General features: G+C 29.3%; 2 protein-coding genes and 1 long non-coding RNA gene across 4 annotated transcripts in view; 2 read left to right on the top strand and 1 right to left on the bottom strand.

Annotated features, from left to right (window-relative positions):
• LOC130665275 (SKI family transcriptional corepressor 2) overlaps positions 1–24,991 on the top strand; it is an 81,679-nt gene that overhangs the window by 32,506 nt on the left and 24,182 nt on the right. The gene's annotated exons all lie outside the window — the stretch shown is intronic.
• On the bottom strand, positions 7,746–10,221 carry LOC130665300 (uncharacterized). The gene is made up of 3 exons (XR_008989532.1): positions 9,866–10,221; positions 9,570–9,772; positions 7,746–9,453 (listed from the first exon to the last, which is right to left on the bottom strand). It is a non-coding gene; the product is annotated as an uncharacterized LOC130665300 (long non-coding RNA).
• LOC130665259 (uncharacterized) lies at positions 13,546–22,895 on the top strand. The gene is made up of 11 exons (XM_057465585.1): positions 13,546–13,830; positions 14,667–14,789; positions 14,878–15,057; positions 15,190–15,927; positions 15,994–16,098; positions 16,185–16,418; positions 16,641–16,919; positions 17,693–18,037; positions 18,111–19,688; positions 20,335–20,607; positions 20,702–22,895. Exons 1-11 carry the CDS (start codon positions 13,719–13,721, stop codon positions 20,917–20,919), a joined length of 4,185 nt encoding a protein of 1,394 aa, XP_057321568.1. The 5' UTR covers positions 13,546–13,718; the 3' UTR covers positions 20,920–22,895.

Genomic DNA, 24,991 nt, shown 5'->3' with positions numbered 1-24,991 from the left:
GATTAGTCAATGATTGTTTTAAGTAAAAAGGATTAAATTTTCACTGAACCCAATTAAAGACTCAACTCTTTTATCGCGTGTTAAATAATCTTCTAAAAGGCACGTATACATACATACAAACAAACATGGCTGTTCACATTATCGAACAAAGCCCAGACATTTCGTGGCTACATACAACTGGCTCCAAACTTCTCAATCGTCGTTTTTGAAGAGCTGGCTTCACTTCCTTCGGAACCGTGATCAACTCCACCTCCTTCTCCACGATGACGGGTTCTGGCACCGGAACCTTCCTCGGGATGGGAACCATTTTCGTCTTGATGTTGACGGTAATGGTTGGCCTCACTCTTTGGTAGTTCACTGGGCGGAAGTTTATATTTCCGTCCATCTCACAATCAAGTAAAGAAGTTGTTAGGACTTCATTTACTTCTTCGATTTTTGCTCTTTTTGATTGAGCATCAGGCTCAACGTCAAAAGTCTCGACACTCCGTTTGAACGCAGTTGTAACCTCACATGGACTTGAAACAGCGCACTGTACACTCATGATAGCAATGAATTTTCAAACTATAAAAACTTTTGAAGATTTTGTTTAAACCCAGAGTCAACTTGGTTAAAAGTTTGAAACTGAATGATGTTAAAATTTTTGGGACCGGGGTTTAAATATACTGCAATATATTTTAGGGAGGGGATTTTGTATCCAATTGCACTCAAATTTAAGTAATTAGATTTTAATGGTGAGACTCAGTAAAATACTTTACATTTATTACTTTCCCATTCGGACCCATTTCAATATTAATCCTAAGGATTAGCGTAGATAATAAAAGGGACTGTTCGGAGACAATTATACCCGTATGTCTCCTGCTTCCTCTAGCAAAGAGTGCATTGTTTTCAGGTATAGGTACAGATCATTGAAGTTAATGACACTTTAAAATCATTGAATGTTAAGTATATTGTTTGCATAGTATTATCTATTGACTAAAATACATGTATACAAAACACCCTTATATATAACTTAAATACTTCATTTGTCTGGCGTCTATAGTGAGATATTGGTAATTGAGTTTAGGATTGAAACGTTTATGGAAATCCATTCGGTGAAAGAAGAATTTTACTAAAAATGGTCTGATAAAGTTCCGTAAGTTTTCATTCAATTCCAAAAAAATTTAGAGACAGTATTTGTTGTTGAAAAAAAATTATTATTTTGTTGTACCAAATATATTTATTTGTCATTAAGAAATATTTTTAAAAAAGCCACAAATAAGTTGATTTATTTGGGACAAATATTTCTTTTTTTTCAGTGAATTCAAGCTTAAAAAGTAACTGTGGCCAAAATCAAATTAACGAAATCAAACGCAAATCAAAAAATTTATAGAACTCAAAATTCAGTTTTTTTTTTTTAAGCGGGATTTGATAAACAATAGGATTATTGCAAATTATTGTCTTAAAATCCTCAATTTACACCTCAACCTTCTGTCCGATTGCATACCCGGTTTTTCTACTTTCTCTATTCACTCTTTTACCGTAAGATATTTTTCACTTCCTTTCTAGTTTATGAATTCAAACATAATTACTTAAACACTATCAGTTATCACTTATCACACTCATGTTAAACTAAAAAAAAACGTTTTGTACAAAACCAAAATTCAATTAAACTCAATGAATTAAAACAGTTATAATTGAAGAAAAAGCTTTATCGTTTTGTGTACAAATATAATCCTGAGAGTACAATTAATATTTTCCAATAGTAATGAAATGAAAATAATAGAATGAGTTTATTCAAGTGGAGTTTATACGACTAACACGATTGTATATTAAAATATTTCCGCTCTACAAGAGAGGCCTACTTGGTGGTTTAAATTTAATTCTCTATAGATTATATTCAATTTTTATATATTATTTAAAATTGCCTGTAGATTTACTAAAAAATTAATTGAATAATTACATGAATTATTGACTTAATATTTTTCAATATCATTTTGAAAGCCTATTAATTTTAAAATCTATTAGACCTTTTTTCTATAACAAGAGTCAATAATTTTTCAAAGTAAATATAAAACTATGAAAAGAATAAAATATCTGTTTGTTTAAACGGTTAAATTTTATTTGAAAACCAGTGATATTAAAATTATTGCGTACAAAAGTTTTATTATCGTATATATGATATCAGTATTAAATATTAATGATATTATTCAGATACAATAGAATGAAAATACTATTGAAAAATTTGTATTTCCAACTGGACAGACGTACCGTCACGCCATTGTAACTAATTCACGATCTCTACTATTTTACAGATACAATGCCCGCGAAATTGGGTTTTTCAACTGTGAAATTTTACTTCATATTTGTAATACTATAGTAAAGTATATATGTATATGGATATATGCTTCATATATAGGTATTTTTTTTGTATACAAATAGACATCCAAAATATCTGCACCAATAGGCAAAAGATAAAAATAATACAATAAAAAATTTCGAATGATGCAGACGCTCGAGAAACTTTTATCGTTTACGTAAAATCTATCCCGATGCGCACGCTACAATTGTTTCGCCATAATCCTTTATTGGATCAACGGGGCTGAAACAATTGAGCGGCCCCCGGGGGTCGTCCGAGAGGTAGACAGAATACCAGAGAAACAAAGATAGATTAAGCGAGAGAGAGAAGAGAGTTCAACTCTCGATATAGAGAAAGACAAAGAGGAAATCTCTGCAGCAAGGGATGCTGCAGAATTTAGAGGGGATGAAACTGTACATGGAGTATATATATATATGTATATGAATGTACATACACATATACATATAAATGTAGAGAAGAGAGGGCTGAATTGTTATACCTACTTTGCCGGGTGAGCGAAGTTACAAATGGGCGGACGCGGAACTCATCCACAAGTGGAAACTCTAGACTTAGCTTTCGCGCGTGGTAATCTAGTGATTCAATAGCTTACACGATAGCGACTATCTCTTTTCTTCTCAACAGAAATTTTTCTTATTTTTTTTTTTTTTGTTTCTATCTTTTTTCAAACTTTACCCATTGTACGGAAGCTGTACCAAAGACTGGAAACGTCACGTACCGACGGCAATAATGACCCGCGTCCAACTACCATTTGGGGTTACATGCTTGGAATTTCTCGTTTTGATACGTTCTATATATCTATTTCTAACTCTACTCGCTTGTCAAAAAACTAAATTGCTTAATTTATTCCTGAGATCTTTGAAAAAATCATTTAATGAAAATTTTCAAAAATTAAATCGAACTCGGGTATCAATCGTCACAGCTCACGTCACCAACAATCCTACTTTTATTTTAAAAGAATATTTATCCATTATTCAAGTTTTCTATTATTATTTAGACAAAATAGGTCCATTAAAGAAATAATGGATTCTTGAGGATTTACAAACGAGGATCTCTTTTTTTGACTTCCATTTGAAATAAACCAAATTTTCAGGCAATAGCAAAAAGAATGTTTTCCTCGGACGGACAAAACGGGCCACCCCAAAAACAAGTGAAAAAAAATGACTATAATGAAATTGTTTGTATGTAATCTAAGTGAAAAAATAAATTTGCAACACTGTCAATAAATAAAGCCACTGAAAAAAAATTATTGAAGATAAATAAATTATGCAAAATTTTAATATAGTGAAGAAAACACCGTATGTTTTTTTTGTGGCCAACAATACATTGAGTTCACTGAAAAATTACTGAAAAAATTTCAAAAAAAAATTTGGCACCTCCGAGATTGTGCAAAAATGATGATAAGAGTCGTAAGTGACAACTAAAAGAAATGTTAGAAAAAAAAATTATTTTTAAAATTTTTCGCGTGGCCCCTTTTGTCCACCCGGTCTTGTTTTGCCCGCCCTTCCCTATATTAATTTCAAAAAAATTCTAATTAATATTTTATTCTATTCATAATTCCTATCAACTAGTAACCATTATTATTCTTCTACAAAAAATTAATTCCAAACACAAATAACTTAATAATTAAAACATAATCACCTAATATATATATATATATATATATATATGTTTATATAACTTTAAGTTTAATTTCTTATGAAATATTCCCAGTAAAACGTCATTTGGATTTCCTGTGGATATATATATATATATATATATATATATATATATATATATATATATATATATATATATATATATGTATGTTGTATAGACGTTTGTGTGACATTTTCAGTTATATTTTATTACGCTTGTGTGACTTTAATACCTTTCTGTGACGTTACACAAAGGTTTTTATATTATACATTACGCTTGTGTGACGGTCACATAAGGGTATAGTGCACAAAATATTATTTACTATCATTTATACCTTGCTGTGACACACGTTACTGATAGTCAAACCTTGTGAAGCAAAATTTCTAATGAACTTATGAATGTGAAATACCTTATTTTGATTCATTAGACTACGATAAATTAACAAATTTTTTCCAAAAGAGAAACAACTTTTTGAAGAACAGCTCCAAGGATTTTTAAGGCTTAAAGATCTAAATAAAATATTGCATTTATGATGTGTAAAGATTGATGATAGGAGATTGATAATATTCTTGGTCAACTGTTTGAAATTTGATAAGATTAATAAGAATCGAGATTGTACAAAATTTTAATAATTGTTCAATTGATCTGCGACGATTTCAGTTTATCTGCAGTACATTTTTCGCAGTTTGCGATAGAGGTAGAAAAAAAAACTAAAAGCCCTTTGAACTTGCGAATCAGTATCCAAACTTTCCAGAGAAAGCATTGATAATTTTGATCTCAACACATAAGAAAAATTATCTTGAGTCAAGAAAACATTTCGGAAGACAAACGTTTTCAGGAACCAAGTCAAGATTTTCTTGAGCCACGAGAATTTGTCTTGGTTAAAAAAAATTCGTCGTGGTCGGAGAAGATTTCTATTTTATTTGAGAAAGTTTAGGTTTTCAAAAAAATTTTCTCGAATGAAGAATATTTACCTTCAGTCGAGAATTTTTTTTTCTGTGCATGAGCTGGAGAAAAGTATCAATTTATACTTCATAATAAAACTAGAGAACATAATCGATGTGTAAACAAATGATTTTCCAATTTTTGTTTATGCTTATGCTTGATGAACTCAATATATTCAGACGGAAATCAGAAGAAGTGATTAAAATAGAGTCAAATAAATTTTCAGTTAGATCAGACGGTAAATTTGTTGAACCTTCGAAAAAAATGTGAAAGAGATTTTCAGTTATATTTTATTACGCTTGTGTGACTTTGATACCTTTCTGTGACGTTACACCCAGGTTTTTATATATACAGGTTTTTATATTATACATAACGCTTGTGTGACGGTCACAGAAAAGTAGAGTGTACAAAATATTATTAACTATCAATTGTACCTTACTGTGACACACCTTATTGTTCGTTAAGCCTTGTGAAACAAAATCTTTAAAGACTTGATGAATGTGAAATAATTCATTTCGATTCATTAGACATCGAGAAATTAATAAAATTATTTGACAAGAGAAATATCTTCATAAAGAACAGATTTGAAAATTTTTTAAATTAAAAGATTAAAATAAAACATTGAATCCATGGTTTTTTGTTCGTTGAACTAATTAAAATTTGATAAGATTAATCAGAATTGAAATTGTAGAGAATTTAAATTGTAGTTCAATTATTTTGCGACGATTTCAGTTTATCTGCAGTACATTTATCGGAATTTCTTTTAAGGTTGGGAAAAAAATTTTAAACTGGTTGAACTTACGAATCAAAACTTTCCACAGAAAATGTTAATAATTTCAATCTTTTTGAGCTCGAATAAAGTAATTAAGTAATTTCTGACAAAATCGTACTAATTTATTGCAGACGAATGTTTCATAGATTAGCGAGAGTTTTGATCGACAAGCTGGCAAATTTCTGAATAACAGAATGTGTCATTGCCTCATTAAACTAGAACTTACAGCTAAACTATTAAGTTTCCGAGCAATGTTATTGAAAACTTTTGAATAGACAACATAATTTCTGACAAAATTGTACGAATTTATTTTAGAAGTATCGATCATAATTTAGCGACTATTCTGATTGTCAAGCTGGCGGATTTTCAAATAACTGAATGTTTCCTCGAATTTTCGTATTACCTCATTCAACTGAAAATTACAGGCACATTATCGGGTTCACGCGCAATATTATCGGAAATTTTTATACAGACGAAATAAATTCTGACAAAAATTGTACTAATTTAATGTAGACGTACCTCTCATAGTCTAGCGAGAAGTTTGATTGACAAGCTGGCAAATTTTTTTAAATAACTGAATTTTTCATTACCTCATAAGACTAAAAAGTACAGCTAAACTATTGAGTTTACAAGCAATGATATCAGAAACTTTTATATAGACAATGAACTTTCTAAAAAAATAGAACTGATTTATTGTAGCGGTATCTATCATAGTTTAGCGAGAACTTTAATTGAAAAACGAGCAACTAATATATTCTTTTCTACGTAAAGATGCTTTTCTATGTAAAGATGAGAATTTAATATGTGCGACTGGAGAAAGAATTGAAAAAAAATTTTTTTTTGTTTTTTTTTAAATTTCTCAAAAACGGCTAGATAAATCAATTTCAAAATTTGATCAGCTTTAGAACTTGATAAAACACGTCGATTGCTGCCTCAATCGTCTTAATCGGTCCATTCGTTTACGAGATATCGTTGATTAAAAAAATAGTGAAAAACGTTTTTATTCGGATATCTACATAAAAATTGAATCATTCGATTTCAAAATCTAATCAGCTCTAGAACTTAATAAAACGCGTCGATTGCCGCCTCAACCATCAAAATCAATTAATTCGTTCGCGAGATATCGTGGGAGAAAGAAATGCTAAAAAATGTTTTTTTAGAAAACAATGGCATACAAAAGTATTTTCGAGCTCTAAGAGTTCGAAAATATATTCACAATAATGTTTTCGAGTTCAAGGAGCTTGAAAACAGCGGGAAGTTTTAGGGCTGGCCCGCAGGGTTATCCGATAGACCGATTTTTTTTTCTTTAATTACTGTGAAAAAAATTGTTAAAAATGATGATAAAAAATTATGGTGAAGTTTGAGCTCCTAATATTAATAAAAAGAGATGCCTCTTCATGATTTTTATATCATTTAAATGACTTAGGAAAAAAAATTTTAAGTTTGGAACTGTATACCTCGGCCCTGGCTTATATATGTACAGATATATTTAGAATATAGTTTTGTAGGAAATTGAACGCTCTACAAAATGAGTCTCTTATCATTTTTTGATAAATCCATCTGTTCAAAAGTTATTGGAGCTCTAGGTCAAATTATCGTAAATTTCTAGACCTTTTTACATGTCCGGCGAAACTATTAGACTTATCACAAAACTTCAGAGGATCTTTTTTGTAGACAATTTCATCCCCTATAAATGATTTCCAGTCAAGTTTTTTCAAATTCCACATTGTTTCCTAGTTATTTCCATTTCAATATCGAGTTCTTGAGATCGATCAAAACACTACTTTTTTTAAGAACTTGACATTAATATGAAAATAACTAGAAAACAATGTGGAGTTTGAAAAAACTTAACTAAAAATAATTTGTAGGAAATAAAATTATCTACAAAAAAAATCTTATAAAGTTTTGTGATAAGTTGGATAGTTCTGCCAGAAAAGTAAATAGATCTAGAAATTTACTTTGATTTGACTTCAAGCTCCAATAACTTTTGAACAGATGAATTTATCAAAAAATGATAAGAGACTTTTTTTGTAGAGCGTTCAATTCCCTACAAAACTATATTCTGAATTTATCTGTACAATAAGCCAGGGCCAAGGTATAAAATTCCATACTTAAAATATTTTTTTCCTGTTATTCAAATGGGAAATGAAAAATTACGAAGAGGCGCTTCTTAATGTAAACATTAAGAACTCAAACTTTACTGTTATTTTTTTTCATCATTTTTAACCAGATTTTTACGTTAGCTAACGAAAAAAAAAAATTAGTTCTTTCTTTTGGCCCACTTTACTTATTATACTAGAAATTACATCCGATCTGTTGAGTTTACGAGCAATGTTATTGAAAAATTTTTTCTAGATCAAATAATTTCTGACAAAATTGAACTGATTCATTTGAGACGTATCTCTTATAGCTTAGCGAGTATTGTGATTGACATGCTGGCAGATTTCTAAATAACTAATTTTTCATTGAATTCTTTATTACCTCATTAGACTAAATATTACAGCCGAACTGTTGAGTTTACGAGCAACGTATTCGAAAACTTTCTTATGGACAAAATAATTTTTCACAAAATTGTACTGATTTATTGTAGATGTGTGTATCATGATTTAGCGAGAATTTTGACTGACACGTTGGCATATTTTTAAAGAACATAATTTTTTATCAAATTTCCTACGACCTCATTTAATATCTCTCCAAAAGTTGTTCACATTATTAATTTATTTCTCCAACAGGTCAGCAACAATTTTAATATCATCGATAAATATAATTATTTTTTGTTAATTTTCATTCATATTGACTTTCAGAAAAACACATTTTTAATTTTTACTGAATGATCAAAGATTTCATGCAATAGAATTATGTTTAATCAAAATTCTATTTTTTTTTATGATTTGGTATTTAATATCATCATCGATAGTTCAGCCCAGATTTTGGAACAAATAAAAAAAACATCTTGTCCTTGTGGCTTTCTATAAATTGCGATATAGATAACATTGAATCGAAGTTCTAGTTGATGCACGATTAAATATTTATTCATCTAAAGAAAGTTCATCTAGAGTTTCATAATTGAATAAGATAAAAAAAATCGGCTTCCACCATAAACTGTACAGAGACCAGCAAATAATAATTTCAGTGAAATAATCAAGTACTCAGGAAAATTCAATTGAAGTTTTTAAGAATTTAATTTTCTCTGAAATTTATTTTAGCGTTTTCTTCATGTCTGACAGATAATGAATCAAAATCTTAAGTTAAAAGAAAATATAATAAGAAATGTCTTTGTTGGTGATGATTCAGTTCTTCGTAAAATTCACTTAGTATATTTCTGATGTAACTTTGATCGTTCAACTTTAATTTTAATTTAAAAAATGATAAATATTTTACTTGGTGTCGATGAAACTAAACAAAAATTTCAGCTAAATGATTCAAAATACGACAGATATATATAGGATTGAAGTTGTAGGTAATTTAACTCTGCATGAAATTTATTTTAGGCTTTTTTGTTGATGTCACGGAAGTTAAGTCAGAATTTTAGTTACAGAAATTTCCATCCTCCATCGAATAGGTTTTTATAACTGTACATATGATAATTTATTTACTCAAATCAGGATCAAGGATTTTGAATAAATTCAATTATTTATAAAATTAAATAAAATCATTAGCGTTGTATCCACAATAGTTAAATCAGAAATTTTGAATAAAATCGAAAAGACATCGTGCTTATGCAGTATTCTCTATAAGTTAAAACCTAAACAAACGTAAATTAAGATTTAGTTGCATAAATAAAGATATGATAAGATCATGTTGGTTTGAAGTAATAAAAAATTATATTAAACAGTTCAGAACTTATTTTCCGTATATAACCTGATCAATTCGTGATGAAAATTTTCTTTTAATTTCGTATTTCTGATGCTCTAACATTATGTAGTGCAATGATTTTATATTCTCTAAAAAGAATTGATCGATCTAGATTCAATTTGCATCGGTTGGAATTAAGATCAGAAATTTTATCCAGTTAAATTTCTGAATTAAATAAAATTATAATAAAAACTCATCCACACGTTCATCTAAAAGATAAATAAATAATATAACGATTGGTTTTTCCAAACTCTAAATAACTAGTCAGAATAATAATAGTTTTGCATGGTTTTGTGTCTTACGGAAAGTTTATTCACTCGTTGAACAGTTATCGTTCATAAACAATTAAAAAAATTGAAATAAATTAATTCAGACTCATTTTATTTATTTTTTTTTTTTATATTTTATATTATTTAGTTGTACTTGTGTGAGTAGTAAGGTCATCCAAGAACACAATTAATTCTTACGATTTAATCTTTCTTGAATGAAAGTATAAATACAGTTGATGAATAAATTTTTTTTCAATTTCGCTCACGCTGCTTGTCTGTTATAAAATAATATTTAGAAAAATAAAATATTAATATTAGTTCTTGTGCAACGTAAATTTGGTTAATGTAAACATTCGATTCTTTCTCTTCTCTATGGTTTGCAAAAACTACCTTACCAACAAACCTATTTAGTTCGACTTTTACACTTTTACCCTAATAGTGACTTTAGCATGAAATTGACAGTAATTTGACAATCGAAATTGCCGAAATTTTCCGCCCTAATTTACCGACAATTTGACAGCAAAATTTGGAACAAAAAATTTGCAATTACATTTTTTTCAGTTGAGAGGTATCTTTTGTTACTAGAAAAAGATCCTAATAAATGTACGCTTGAATTTTCCGTCAAGTGTTCATCAACTTCGGGGTTTCCATTTTTGACGACAATTTGTATACAACTTTTTAAGTAAATTTGCATTCTAATTCGGGTAGAAAATTTACGTCAAATCGTATAGCAACTTGTATACAAATTATCGTCAAAAACGGAAAAGCCCGAAATTGACGGATATTTGACAAAAAATTCACGGAAACTTCTGTAAACTTTTGAGAAGCAGACTGTAATATTAGGATACTTTTCCACATCTTTGAGATTATTTTTTTTTAAATGGCCTTCCAAAAGTGAGCGTAAATTAATGCTTACTATTGGTTTAAGCTGTACTCGAATAGTAGTAAAATGTTAGAACATCATATAAATACAAACAACTTGTCGTCAAATTGGAGGAACCTTTCACTGAAAAAAACTTGGCTACTTGTGTCATTTTTTCTGTAACTAGTTTGGAAATGAGTAACCCAAGATGTCAGGTTTGTAAAGCCATTATTTGCTCAGCAAGCCTGACTATCAAAGGTAGCGTTATTTTTCTACCCTAATAGTACATTTTGCTTTAGCAAAAGTTTACTTACAAAAGTTTCCTAGAATTTTTTCACAAATTTTCATCAACTTCGGACTTTTTCGTTTTTTACGACAATTTGTATGCAACTTTCTATTGAATTTGATGTAAATTTACTGCCCGAATCAGAATGCAAATTCACTTCAAAAGTTGATTAGAAAAAAGTTGTCGTCAATTTCCAGGCAAATTTTATGTCAATTTATTGTTAGTTTGACTTGAAAAATTGTTCAGTATTTTTTTACCGTCAAATTGTAGACAATCTTATGTATAAATTTGCTTACTTTCTGAAATGGTAAGAATAAACATTACCGACTCCCTGATAGCCAAGTTGTCCGCAACTTGTCGACAACCTACTGCCGCAACCTGTCGCCAAGTTGGTCGCAACAGTTGGCATTTCTATGAGTTGATGGCAACTTTCCGAGAAACTTGTCGACAACTTTCAGCTCGTGTAACTGTTGCTGACAAGTTGGCTATAAGTTGCTCAGAAACTTGGTGGCAGGCTGCGGCAGTAGGTTGTCGACAAGTTTCTGAGCAACTTGTAGCCAACTTGTCAGCAACAGTTACACGCGCTGAAAGTTGTCGATAACTTGTCGTCAAGTTGGTCGCAACTCAGGTACACCAACTTTCTGATCAGAAACTCTGGCTATCGAGTTTTTTTTTCATAAAAAGTTACCATAACCCTGATAGCCAGAGTTTCTGATCAGAAAGTTGATGTACCTGAGTTGCGACCAACTTGACGACAAGATGTAGACAACTTTCAGCTTGTATAACTATTGACTACGAGTTGGCTCCAAGTTGCTCAGAAAGTTGCCGTCAACTTATGGAAATGCCAACTTTTGCGGCCAACTTGGCGGCAGTAGGTTGTCGACAAGTTTCGGCCAACTTGGCTATCAGGGAAATTTGAAGAAAAATTAACCACAAAATTTTATTTTCAACTTTCGCTGTCAAATTGTCGGCAAATTCGGGCAGCAAATTTCAGGTGATTTCAGCATCAAATTACCGTCAATTTCAAGCTAAAGTGGCTATTAGGGTAGCTGTAATCAATCGTGCCAACCTATTATATTCAATATTTTCGTCTTTACAACCAGATGTTTTACAAGCCTTCTGTTTTAATCGTGATACTTTGTTACTTACCCCGAAAACCTAGAAAATCTTGTCCGATTCATTTTTAACAACAATCTATGGAGTGCCATAGACTGAGCCTAAAGTAGATATCAAACCCTGTAGTAAGCCAACGAATGACCGAAAAATTTTAAGGATGGAACTATAATAAACTTTTCAAAAAAAAAGTTGTTATGAAAAATTGTTAAATCCAAGAACCGAAAAAAAATAATATTACTGTTTAAATTATTAATAAAAATGCCTCGAAGCATAATAAAAGTTCAACTGAAATGAAACAAATCAGTTTAAACTTATGATTAGAATATATTCATGTACTGATTGTTATTGGTCATTTAAAAAATAAGTCACAACATAAATCTACCAAAACTGCTCCGAACATCAGACGCACTATCAACCCTCTTAATAGAAAATTCAACTGTTGGTAAAGTAACTTCCCAGCGATAACAAGTGGAATAGATATGCACGGCGGATAAATACAAGAAAGTACAAGCAGTTGCAAAAGTATTTGAAATAATTTTTTCATGTTAACTTTTTGGTTTCATGATGAGTAATAATTAACTTTTAGAATATTTTTTAGGCAATAAATAATATTGAATGATAATGTTTAAAGATGAAACACCATAAATAAATTATGCTTAAGTGATAAATTTTATACACCACCGAAAACATTGGTATAAAAAATTAAAAAACCTCAGCTGTTAAAAATTTTGATTAATTATTTATTGTAATATCTTATTAAAGTTAATACAAAAAGTTTTAATTTTATTTAAAGACATTCATATAATTAAGTTAAATATTAATAAAAGGAATAAAACATTTTTTTACTTGCAATATTCCTATAAATAATAATAAAAATAAATAATTTTAACATATAAAAAAGTTTATAAAAAATTATATGGACATAGCTTTAAGTTTGACAATAACATTTAAATATTTTATTATCTACACTATGGCTATCGATATTCAGTAATTAAATCGTTTGTCAAAAAAAGATATTCATTTTTTAATACAAGCTATTTCCTCTGTAGGAATATCAACACAAAAATAAACTGGATTTAATAAAAATATTAAATTTCATTTAATACTTATATTTTTCCATTGCATAGTTGATAGGTATAATTTATAGATCAATATAAAAGTAAATGAATCTAATGACAATTTTAAACAGTGTTAAATTAACCATTTTTAAATTTGGCGCGTAAAGTTACATTGGTAGCTCTGACTTTTTGTGCTTACATGCAGCCAATTCCAAATGGGACGTAGGGTTTTTTTACATCAGCCTTTTTTATTGTACAAAATAAATTTTAGCCAATCTTTTAATAAATAAATTTTTTTCCAAGTGGCTAACAAGAAATAAGTTATTAGTAGTAGTTTTGTAGTCATAACAGAATAGACATTATATATACATATATATATATATATATATATTCTCTACACACTTGGATGTACGGCTAGGTCCATTTTACTTTTCTGTGTTGACAACGTTCAGATGTTCCCGGGTGTTCTAAGAATTTGATGTATATCGGTTATTGCATCATTTCGAGTTGAACAATAAGTTTTAATGCGTAGTTTCAATTGATAAAGTTATTAAAAAAAAGAAAATGAAGCAAAACGTAAAATCAGAGTCTGAGTATTTTACTCGTCGTAAATACATGAATCATAGGCCACTTGGTCTTGACAAAAAACCAAAGATTTTTATTAAAGAATGTAAAGGTAAGTCGACATACTTTGATTAATTTATATCACTGTTGAATTAATTACATTAGCTCATTATTATTAAAAAGTTTTACATGAATATGCACGTAATGGTACTTAGTATATTTCTGAAAAATTGTCTGAAAAGGTTACTATTTTGATAGACTTGATTAACACATCAGAAATATATATATATATTAGGGTGGATTGAACGAAAACATTTTTTTTTGTTTTTCTTAGTATGGGGGTAGAATTTGTACCGTATAAAAAAAAAAAATTTTTCAAGAACAAAAAAATTTTTTTACTCGACATTTTGAGGTGGCCCACTTGTTTTTTAAATAAATAATTGATGAAAGAGGGTGGTTCCAACGAAAAAATTTTTTTTTGTCCAAAATCGTGGAAAACATCTAATAATTGTCGAATGTGATTTTTTTTTACTTCACTTTCATTTTAATTCAAAAGAAAATGCTTTTCATTTTTGGATATTTTACTTAAATTACAAAAATAATAGGAAAAAAATTTTTTCAACTTCTGACTTTCAATTAGCTTTCAAGGGGACACCCTACAGATTCTAGAACACCATGTAATTTTTTTCGTTGGGACTACCCCGTTTGATCAATTATTTATTTTAAAAACGAGTGGGCCACCTCAAAATGTTGAGTAAAAAAAATTTTTTTTTCTTGAAAAATTTTTTTTTTTTTAAGGTACAAATTCTACCCCCATGCTAAGAAAAACAATAAAAAATTTTTTTTTCAACCCACCCTAATATAAATATATATATATATATATATATATACATGTATCATATAAATAATTTTTATGAAGATATCCATTTTATAAAATAACTTTTACAGTGTTTTTGGGAAATAAACACGATTCTGTGGTTGCTGACTGCACGAAAAAAATTTCATTCCCACTAAAGATAAAATGTACGAAGGGCAAGAAAGGCACATCTAATTTTAAAGCTTTATGCAAAGGTCCGTTTAATTTAATGTTTTAAGTATAAATTTTCATATATCATTTAAAAAACACTTGAATAATAAATTATGTTCGTTTATTTGATAGATGAAAAATTAATCCATTTGCAAGCAGTCATAAAACTTGAAAGATTAATGGAAGACAAGAGGAAACAATTATTGATCGAAGACTGCAGTGGAAAAAAAAACTCTGCATCTCTGAATTTCCGGTATAATTTAGAAACAACAACTATTGTACATGACGAGATTCCTTCAATTATTACTTCAGGTATACCATACAATAATTGTTTATTTCTACGTTTGGTATTATGTGATGGAAATTTTTTTTTTGGTTATTTTGATATAATAAATTTAGTGATTTGCTAATTTATTAATTTTTAATAAAACTATATGCTTCTAGATCTGAATAATAATTTACAACTAACAGAAAACAAAAATACCATCGATGCTCAAACTACAGTGACAAATGTGGATGAACTAGTACTTGATCCAACTGATAATTTGCAGATGACATTAGATGAAAATATTTTTGATACTCAAAATACAGTTATTGCTCCAAATAAATTTGTTCTGGATACAACCGACAATATACAGATGCCAGAAAATATAAATACCTTGGCTCTTAGTACTTTAGATACTCAAAAAACTGTAGTAGATGCAAATGAATCACTTCCGGGTCTCTCTGATGAACTACAGATAAATAAAAATAAAAATACCATCGATGCTCAAACTACAGTGACAAATGTGGATGAACTAGTACTTGATCCAACTGATAATTTGCAGATGACATTAAATGAAAATATTTTTGATACTCAAAATACAGTTATTGCTCCAAATAAATTTGTTCTGGATACAACCGACAATATACAGATGCCAGAAAATATAAATACCTTGGCTCTTAGTACTTTAGATACTCAAAAAACTGTAGTAGATGCAAATGAATCACTTCCGGGTCTCTCTGATGAACTACAGATAAATAAAAATAAAAATACCATCGATGCTCAAACTGCTTTAATTGATGTAAATGATTTACTTCAGGATTCAACTAATAATTTAAACATAACAGAAAATGAAAATACTGCAGTTGCTCAGAACACTTCAGTTGATATAATTGACTATTCATCGACTTATAAACAAGGTATACATAAGTTTTATTAACATGTTTTCAATCTCATTTATGAATTTTATCATTTTATATTTACAGAAGTTACTATATTTAATAATGAGACTCAAGCTTTCGAGAAAATAGATTTGATAGTTATCAAAAATACCGAAAATTATAATAACCAAAGTGTTACTGAAACTTGTGGTAAGCATTAATTATAATGAAAAATTAATTTTTTTCTGTTTTTTTTTTTTTTTTTATAATACGCAAATCAATTTGCTTTTTACAAGGGCTTACTTATGAAAATGAAGACAGTCAGATAGATCATATGAGAAATTTATATGTATCTAATACAGAATGTAGTTGGTCAAATATAGAAGAATTAAATAATGTAGATCTGGAGTATGGTAAAGTTGATGAGAATTATAATGTACAAGATGAAGTCAACAGCACTGATTTGCATATTCCAATAAAAAAAATTACCAATGAAAGACAACATCCGAGTTCTCCCACGTCATTAGCAAGTACGTTTTAAATTATTATTTTAAATAATTTGTCAATTTGGAACAGAAATTGTTAAAAATTTTACCAGTTGTAACATTTTATTTTGTTTCATTCGAATGTATATATTTGGGTTGATTTTTTAAGTTAAATATAACTAGTTTGTTGAAGTTAAATATAATCGCAGGATGTTTCGTGGACGCTTTTCGTTGAGAACAATTAAATTAAATTTTTTTTTTTTCAAGGCTTTCCAAATGACAACGATAAAGAACCGCCAGAAAATACGGAATGTGATTATGAATCAGATGCAGATTCTCGTTGGTCAGATATCGAAGAATTGAATAATTTAGATCTTGTGAATGACGAAGTCAGAGATGATTCTTGTATAGAAGATATTGTTGGTAACATTAATTTGACATTGGATAAATCTTGTCATTGGCGTAATTCAGAAGTAAACGATGAAAATCAAATGACTACAGTTATCGATGAAAGACGAGAACTTAATGTAACAAGCTCATCAATAGGTATGCTTTTAATGTTTGGAAAACTAATTGAATTAGAAAAAGAACTATAGTTGATTTTTTTTTTATCTCATTAATGTTTTGTAGGCTTTTAAAATTCTTTCAATAATCTCATCATTATTTACAATGGGTTGTCATTTTTATTTAGCTTAGATGAATTAATCAAATTTGCATTGACTTTTCGCTAAATGAACAATCATGATAAAGATTATCTTATTTTCGATGATCACTTATAGTCGTATTCATTTGATACAAAGTTAAAGTATAGCTTTAAAAATCAAAAATTCTTGGTAACGTCCATTAATAATTATAATTTTAAATTTGATAAATAAGTTTATTGTAATTGGAATTCCGAAATGTGAAAAAAAAAATTAATGACCACATTTTCTTTGTGATTTTTTGAGATAAACAGCAACATTATGGAAAAAATCTTAGAAACAATAATTATAGAGCTTTGTAAAACTACTTTGTTGTTAACAATTGTCACTTAAAATTCTTTAACCTTAGAGAGATAAAATGAGTTTCGTAGATATTTGTTAGCCTGGTCTGTAATGACTACTCAGTATTAGTACGCTATGAAATATATAAAAGTAAAATAACAACACTACAACCTTCTATTTTTGGAACAAATTTTTTCTCATCTGCTTGTAATTTTTTTTTGCAAAGCTACTATAGGCTTTTGAATCCCTCAAATTTGTATATGAATTATTTTACACCCCCAATTTTTTTTTTTGCATTCTTAATTTTGAATTTTTACCATAAATCGTTCGTTATAGATCCAAATGAAACGCTAGATCGTAGTTCAGTAAATAATAGTGCAGACGAGAGCTATGTACCAATCCCAGATGAGTCAGCCTCAGAAAACGAAATCAATGATGCAAATAATGCATCAGATTCTTTATTGCCATTACCTCAAGATACAACTGAACTTGAATTTGAACCTCAATTTAATGCTGGGGCCCCTGATGTTGCTAATATGTTTGTTGTTCCTTCTGGAGTTATGAAAAGAAAGTCTCATTTTTGTTTCTATTGTAAGACATGGCAACGTGTGATAAGTCGACACTTACAAGATCTCCACCGTGAAGAAGATCTAGTTAAAAGTATTATTATATTGCCAAAAGGTACATTTTTAATTTAATCAGCCCTTTTTTTTTCTTTTGTATTGGTTTTAATAAATTTATTTATTTTAAAAAGGACCTGAAAAAAATCACAAATTAGAGTTGTTAAGATTGAAAGGCGATAATTTATTCACTAGTTGTACACAATATAATGACGGAGAAAAAATGGTTGTCCGGCAGCCAAACTCAAAAATGAAGAGAACTGCTGCCGATTTTAAAACGTGTCATGTCTGCTTAGGAGAGTATGCTAGTATTCATCGTCATAGACGAAGATGTGTTGGTGGAACGTACTTTCGACATAGAGCTAACCCGATTTTGTCACGAGGAGCCGCTGGGCTTATTCACGAATCAGCTACTCCATTATTACGAAAGTTATTCTCTGTAATGCACGATGATGACGTTTCTCGAGTTATACGATACGATGATTTGCTTATTTATTTTGCAAATTTACTATGTGATAAATATAGTAAACAACAGCAGCATGATATGATTCGTTCACGATTACGATTACTTGGAAAGCTAGTCATAGAAATGAAAGGAATTGAAGGAATTGGAAGCCAAATTATTGATTTTTCCTCAATCATTAATCCAAAATTTTACAGTCATCTTATTGAATCAATTAAACGTCTTACTGGCTGTGATGCAGAAAATAAAACTTGTCGAGCACCATCTGCAGCTATCACTTATGGTACTTATCTTGGAAAAGTAACTAATGCTTTTAGAAGTAAATGTATTGAAGACGAAAACCATGAACCTCTGCAAAGAATAAAGTATTTTGAGTTTCTTCATAAATCAAAATACCCTATTTGTATTAATAATTTAGCGTATGAAGAGTTAACTAAGCGCAAAAGACACAAGCAAGTCGAACTTCCAATAATGGATGACATTAAAATTTTCCGTGAACACCTGGAAAATAAATTCCAATCTGCTTTAGTAAAATTAAAAACTGAATATTCTTATCTATGTTGGAAATCGCTGAGTGAAACGACACTTGTTTTATTGCTATTGTTCAATCGTAAGAGACCGGGTGAGCTTGAAAGAGCTAGCATTGAAGATTACAGAAGCGCTAAAAAGTTTTCTGAGTCAAATAAACAGGAATATGAAAAATTATCTGAAAATGATAAAAAAATGGTTGATAACTATTTACGATTTGAGCTGGGAGGAAAATTAGATCGTAATGTTCCTGTAATTGTTTGGAAAGAGGGTCAAGAAAGCATTGAAATGATTTTAAAATATAGACGTGAAGCTGGAATTCACGAAAAGAATCCTTTCATTTTTGCTCTACCTGGCTTCGATAATTGTGCACGACATCGGCACTTACAAGCTTGTCAGCTGATTCGTGAGTATGCAAGTGAGAGTGATGCTTCGCATCCAGAAACTTTGAGAGCAACCAATTTGCGTAAACATTTTGCGACTACAGTAGCATCTCTTAAAATAGCCGAATCAGAAATATATGATATTGCTAATTTCATGGGACATGATGAACAAATTCATCGTCATCATTATCGTCAAACAACTCTCAGTCGCGATCTTTGTGGAGTATCTAAAATACTGGAAGTTGCTGTGGGGATGAAAAGTAATCACACTAGTACCAACGCAACTATTGTTGCTAGCCCATCTGTAGCGCCAACGATCTTATCTTCCAATAATTTATGTAAGTTATATCAAAGTCATTTAAAAAATTACACAAATAGATACTCAAATGTTCAAACAATTTTTAAAGTATCAATAGCTTATTGAAGGTAGATTTACTGCACACATTTTCGTATAATATTATTTGAAATTTCTAAAATTATTGTTCAAAATGCTTGCAAATATTTTCAAGTTTGATATTTAAATTATAGCTAACAGAAAAGATAAACCATCTTTAAAATTACTTAAGTTTCCATATTGTCCACATAAAAATAAAAAAAAATAAAACGAAACATTTAATGGTTAAACGTAAAAGCTTGAAGCTTTAACGATCCACAAACTTTGTGGTATCATTTCATCGTTAAAAACGATAATTTTAAAAAGAATTTGCTTTTTTTTCGTTCTAGAAAATAAAATTAAACTGATTCAAAAAAATAAATAAATAAATAAATAATAAGCATAACTAAACAAAGAAATAAATAAAAAATAGTTACGAATTTATTTTTAAAATATTATAAAAATATTTTGTAATATGTTACAAGCGGTAAAACAAGTTTGATTGAAAAACTTTATTCAGAAAAAAAATCTTATAATATTGAATTTCAATACTTATTAAGTACTAACACATTATGTTTTTTTGTTTATTTATTTTTCATGTAAAAATATAGCTTCTGAAAAAGATACACAAAATACTTTGAATAACGAAGAGATGATTGACAATGATTTGACAACTACTGACGATAATCAAATTTCTTATGGTAATGTGCAGCATGAGGATTTAGAATTAGCAAAAGATTTAGATAGTTGTGATTCTGATTTTGAAAATGAACCTAAAAAGAAAAAATCGAAGCAAAATTTTAAGAAAAAAAAAACTGTTGATTTTACTGATAAAAAGAGAGGTAAATTTACTGAAAAATATCGGCATAACCCACCAACTCCAGGTAAATCTTGCTGTTAACTATAAATATTTTTGAAATAACCATAACATTTTGACTGTATGATTTATTTTTTTAATTATACGATAATTGATTTTAGGAACTTCGAATTTAAAAACTACTCGAAAACGTTGGCGTGATGATGAGCTACTATCGGTGAAATCTGTTTTTGCCAAAAATATTGAAACAATGAAGCTTCCTACTGCTATTGAAATAAGGCAATTTCTGAGTTCACATCCAAAGATTGATCGTACTGAAGCTCAAATTCGGAGCTGGATCTGCAACCAATATATGCACGAAAAAAAAAAATTGAGATAAAAAATTCTCAATACACCGTTTCAATATAATCTTTCACCGGTTTTATAATTTTATTTTCTTTTTTTATTTTATTGTCTACTCAATTTATCATTCCTTGAGATTCATTGAATAAAGCATATCCAATTTAATGATGAATAAAGAGTACTAAGTTAAATTACAACCGATAACAAAATAAACTTTTTATAGAAATACAAGATAATTTTAGATGGGAACAGAATGCGGGTAATTTCCAAATCTTGCTTCTTATTTATTTACAAATAACCCTAGTAATACGTGTTCGAGCAAGATTCTGGAGTAATTATTTTTATCAAATTGAATCTTTGGAATATAAATTCTCGAGAACCGAATTTTCCATCGTGAATAAAAGTGTATAATAGGTTGTATTAGAAAAATTAACTGTTTGTTTTGTAAAAAATTATCCTGAAAATATTGTTTAGGATACCAAGAAAATAACCCTGCTAAAACGGTAGCTCTTAATTTTAATATTAAGGGGTGCTTCATCACGATTTTCTATATCCCATTTGATTAACATGGGAAATTTTTTATTTTAAGTTTTGAATTTTATCATGCATTAGCAAATCGCAGTATCAGAAAATTTAATGAACATTGTTGTTGGAAATTAAATGCTCTGCAAAAAAGGTCTCGCACTAATTTTGGATAAATTTAATTTTTCAAAAATGATTCAAGGTCAAAGTTTTATTCATAGTAAAATTTATAACTATTCTACTTTTTCGGCGAAACTATCAGACTTCTCGTAAAATGTTATATGATTTTCTTTTTAGAAAATTTTATTGCTTCCAAATTATCTCTGATAAAGTTTTTTGACATTCCGTATTCTTTTCTGGTTATTTTCATTTTGATGTCAAGATTTTGAAATCGACCCAAACACCATTTTTTTCAAGAGCTTTACATTAAAATAAAAATAACTAGAAAACAATGTAGATTTTCAAAATACTTTTCTGGCGACAATTTGTAAGAAATAAAATTGTCTACAAAAAAGGTCCCATAACATTTTACGATAAGTCTGACAGTTTCGCCGAAAAAGTTGAATAGTGGTAAAATTTGCTATGAATCAAACTTTGGCCTTGAATAACTTTTAAAAATTCAAATTTATCGAAAAATAATAATATACCTTTTTTGTAAAGCGTTCAATTTCCTTGAAAAAATGTTCTTCAATTTTACGGATGCTTTGATTTTCTAATGCGTGATAAAATTCCACTCAAAAAAAAAAATCCCATGTTAATCAAATAGGTAATAGACAATCGCGATTAGGCAACCATTCATATTAATAATTAAGAGCTGTCATTTTAACAGGATCATTTTTCCGTAATTTTAATCAATATTTTCAGAGTATTTTAAAAAAAAAAACTAGTCGATGTTTTTGATAGAGTCTAGTGTATAATTTCCCACTCCGTAATTGATTTTTTTTCTCTTTAGGTTGTTACATTTATAACGTTAGTGATAGATTTTTTAAGTATATAACTTTTTCTGCTGACATATATCCTGCCATTTCTAACTTATTTATCGTTTGAGGAATGTAATTTCCAACAATTGTCAAAAAAATCGAAGAAAAAAAAAAATTGAAACTTTTTTTTTGTGTTCTAAATTTTTTTTTTGACATTTTTTGGAAATTTTTTATTTTTTTTGTCATTTCTTTGCATTTTCCGAGTCACCAATGCAAAAATTTGAGAAAAGTCCAGAAAAAATAATTTTTTCACTTTGATTATGATTACAAAATTAAAGGAACAAAACTTGCTCCTTTAATTGTTTAGCAAAACTTTGATCGATGATTCTCAAAAAACGGTTCGATAGATCAATTTCAAAATTTACAGGGGTCTTGGGGGTACATTAAGCTAAAAAAGTCCCTGGCAACATTATTTTTTTTTCGATATTTTTCGAGTAGCGGTTATTTTACTAAAAAACCAAAAAAAGTCATTTTTTTGTACTTACTTCTAATGGATGTTAAAAATAAAAAAAATTTTGTTTTTCAAAAAATGATGACAGGGTCTTGTAGGGAATTTATTCAAGTTTTCAACGCCGCCCTTTAACTTTCTGTGCAAACATTGGTACCTGAAATATCGATGATCAAAGCCAAAAGGATCATTTTCTGTTTGAAGGCTGATATCTCTGCGACAAAACGTCCTACGAGGTTAAACAAAAAACCAAATTGAAGCTGAATAAATTTGCTAAACAAGCTATGAATTTGTTTAGTGAAAAGAATTTTTCTGCGGTCCGTGGGCTCTTCGGAAAAAAACAAAAATAATTTAGAAATTTTTGTCTCGCGGTATTTCTCATCTTGGCGCAATAACCGGAGCTTTTAAAAAATTTTGAAAAAAATGCACCAAAACTAGAGATTTTAAGCTACAAAATGATTTTTCTAAAATCTCGATACGATTATTTTTCACCAAGTTACAGCCTTCCAAAAATCACTAAAAAATTTATAAAATTTTTCTGCTCCTTTAATTTTTTGCATTAGTGTATATAACAAATATATTGTTTATCGAAATTTTATATATTTTTAACTTCCCGCTAAGAAAATTGAAAATTTTCAAAAATTCGGGAAGTTATTGGTTTCGGTCCGATTTACGAAAATCGAATTTTCATCAGATGTCGACGTTTTGAAATCCTAGGAAGCTATTCTGACTGTTTTTAGAATGATGTTCGAGTGTCTGTACGTATGTATGTGTGCGCGCGCGCGTGTGTGTGTGTGTGTGTGTGTGTGTGTATGTGTGTGTGGATTCCGTCACTCGTTATTCGAAGACATTAAATCCGCGACAAAATATCCGCAACAAAATATCCGAAGACATTTTATTCGATAGACAAAATATCCCCGGACTAAATACTCAATAGATAAAACATCCCCGACAAAATATCTTATAATATAAATAGTACGGTACTCTTTTATCAGAAATGTTTAATATATTTTCACATAAAATTTGAGTGTGAAATATTAAAAATAGATTAACACATATGCTTGAAATCGTATGGTGCCCTTTTTTCACAGATTTTGGGTGGGTATTATTTTGGAAATAGGTCAATACATATGCTTGGAATGGTACAGTACCCGTTTATCGAAAACCATGAATTATTTTCCACTGAAAATATATTTTTCTGAATAAGATTTATCGACAGGATATTTTGTCACGGATTTTTTGTCTCTTGAATATTTAGTCCAAGGACATTTTGTCTATCGGATAAAATATCTTCGGATTTCATGTCGCGGATTTGACGTCGCGGATCTATTGTCCACGGATTACGATTCGTGTCACCGCGTGTGTATTTGTGTGTGTGTGTGTGTGTGTGTGTGTGTGTGTGTGTGTGTGTGTGTGTGTGTGTGTGTGTGTGTGTGTGTGTGTGACCAGTCTATAACTTTTTAATTAATCGAAAGAGCTTGTTGGCCATCAAATTTTCTAAAAATTTCAGATCATTAGATCAAGTAGACTCGAAAATATTGGCGAATTACGAATAATAACAAATTTTTTTTTTAGTTTTTTATTGATTTCTCAGAAACGACTTGAACGATCGACTTCAAAATCTAATCAGCTTTAGAACTTTATAAGCCTCGTCGAATGCGACCGCAACCATCTCAATCGGTTTATTTGTTCGAGAGATATCGTTGGAGTAAGAAATGGTAAAAAACGTTTTTTTTCGATTATCTTTGAAGTGACTCATCCGATCAATTTCAAAATCTAATCAGCTTTAGAATTTAATAAAACGAGTCGATTGTCACCTTAACTATCACAATCCGATAATTCGTCCAAGAGTTTTCGTGGGAGAAAGAAATGGTAAGAAACGGTTTTTTGCGAATATATCTTTAAAACAACTGAACTAAATAACTCCAAAATCTGATCAGCTTTAGAATTTATTAAGACGCGTCAATTGCCACCTTAACCATCAAAATCGAGTCATTTGTCTAAGAGATATCGTGGAAGAAAGAAACGATGAAAAACAGTTTTTTGCCAATATCTTTGAAAAAACCGAACTAAACAATCCCAAAATCTGATCAGCTGGGAGAAAGAAATGCTAAAAAGCGGTTTTTTTCAAAAACAATGGCATACAAAAGTATTTTGGA

Source organism: Microplitis mediator, chromosome 1 (genome assembly GCF_029852145.1).
Source record: "Microplitis mediator isolate UGA2020A chromosome 1, iyMicMedi2.1, whole genome shotgun sequence".
NCBI lineage: Eukaryota > Metazoa > Arthropoda > Insecta > Hymenoptera > Braconidae > Microplitis > Microplitis mediator.
The sequence above is the reverse complement of the archived record's forward strand: the minus strand, read 5'-3'. Positions and strand labels throughout refer to the sequence as shown.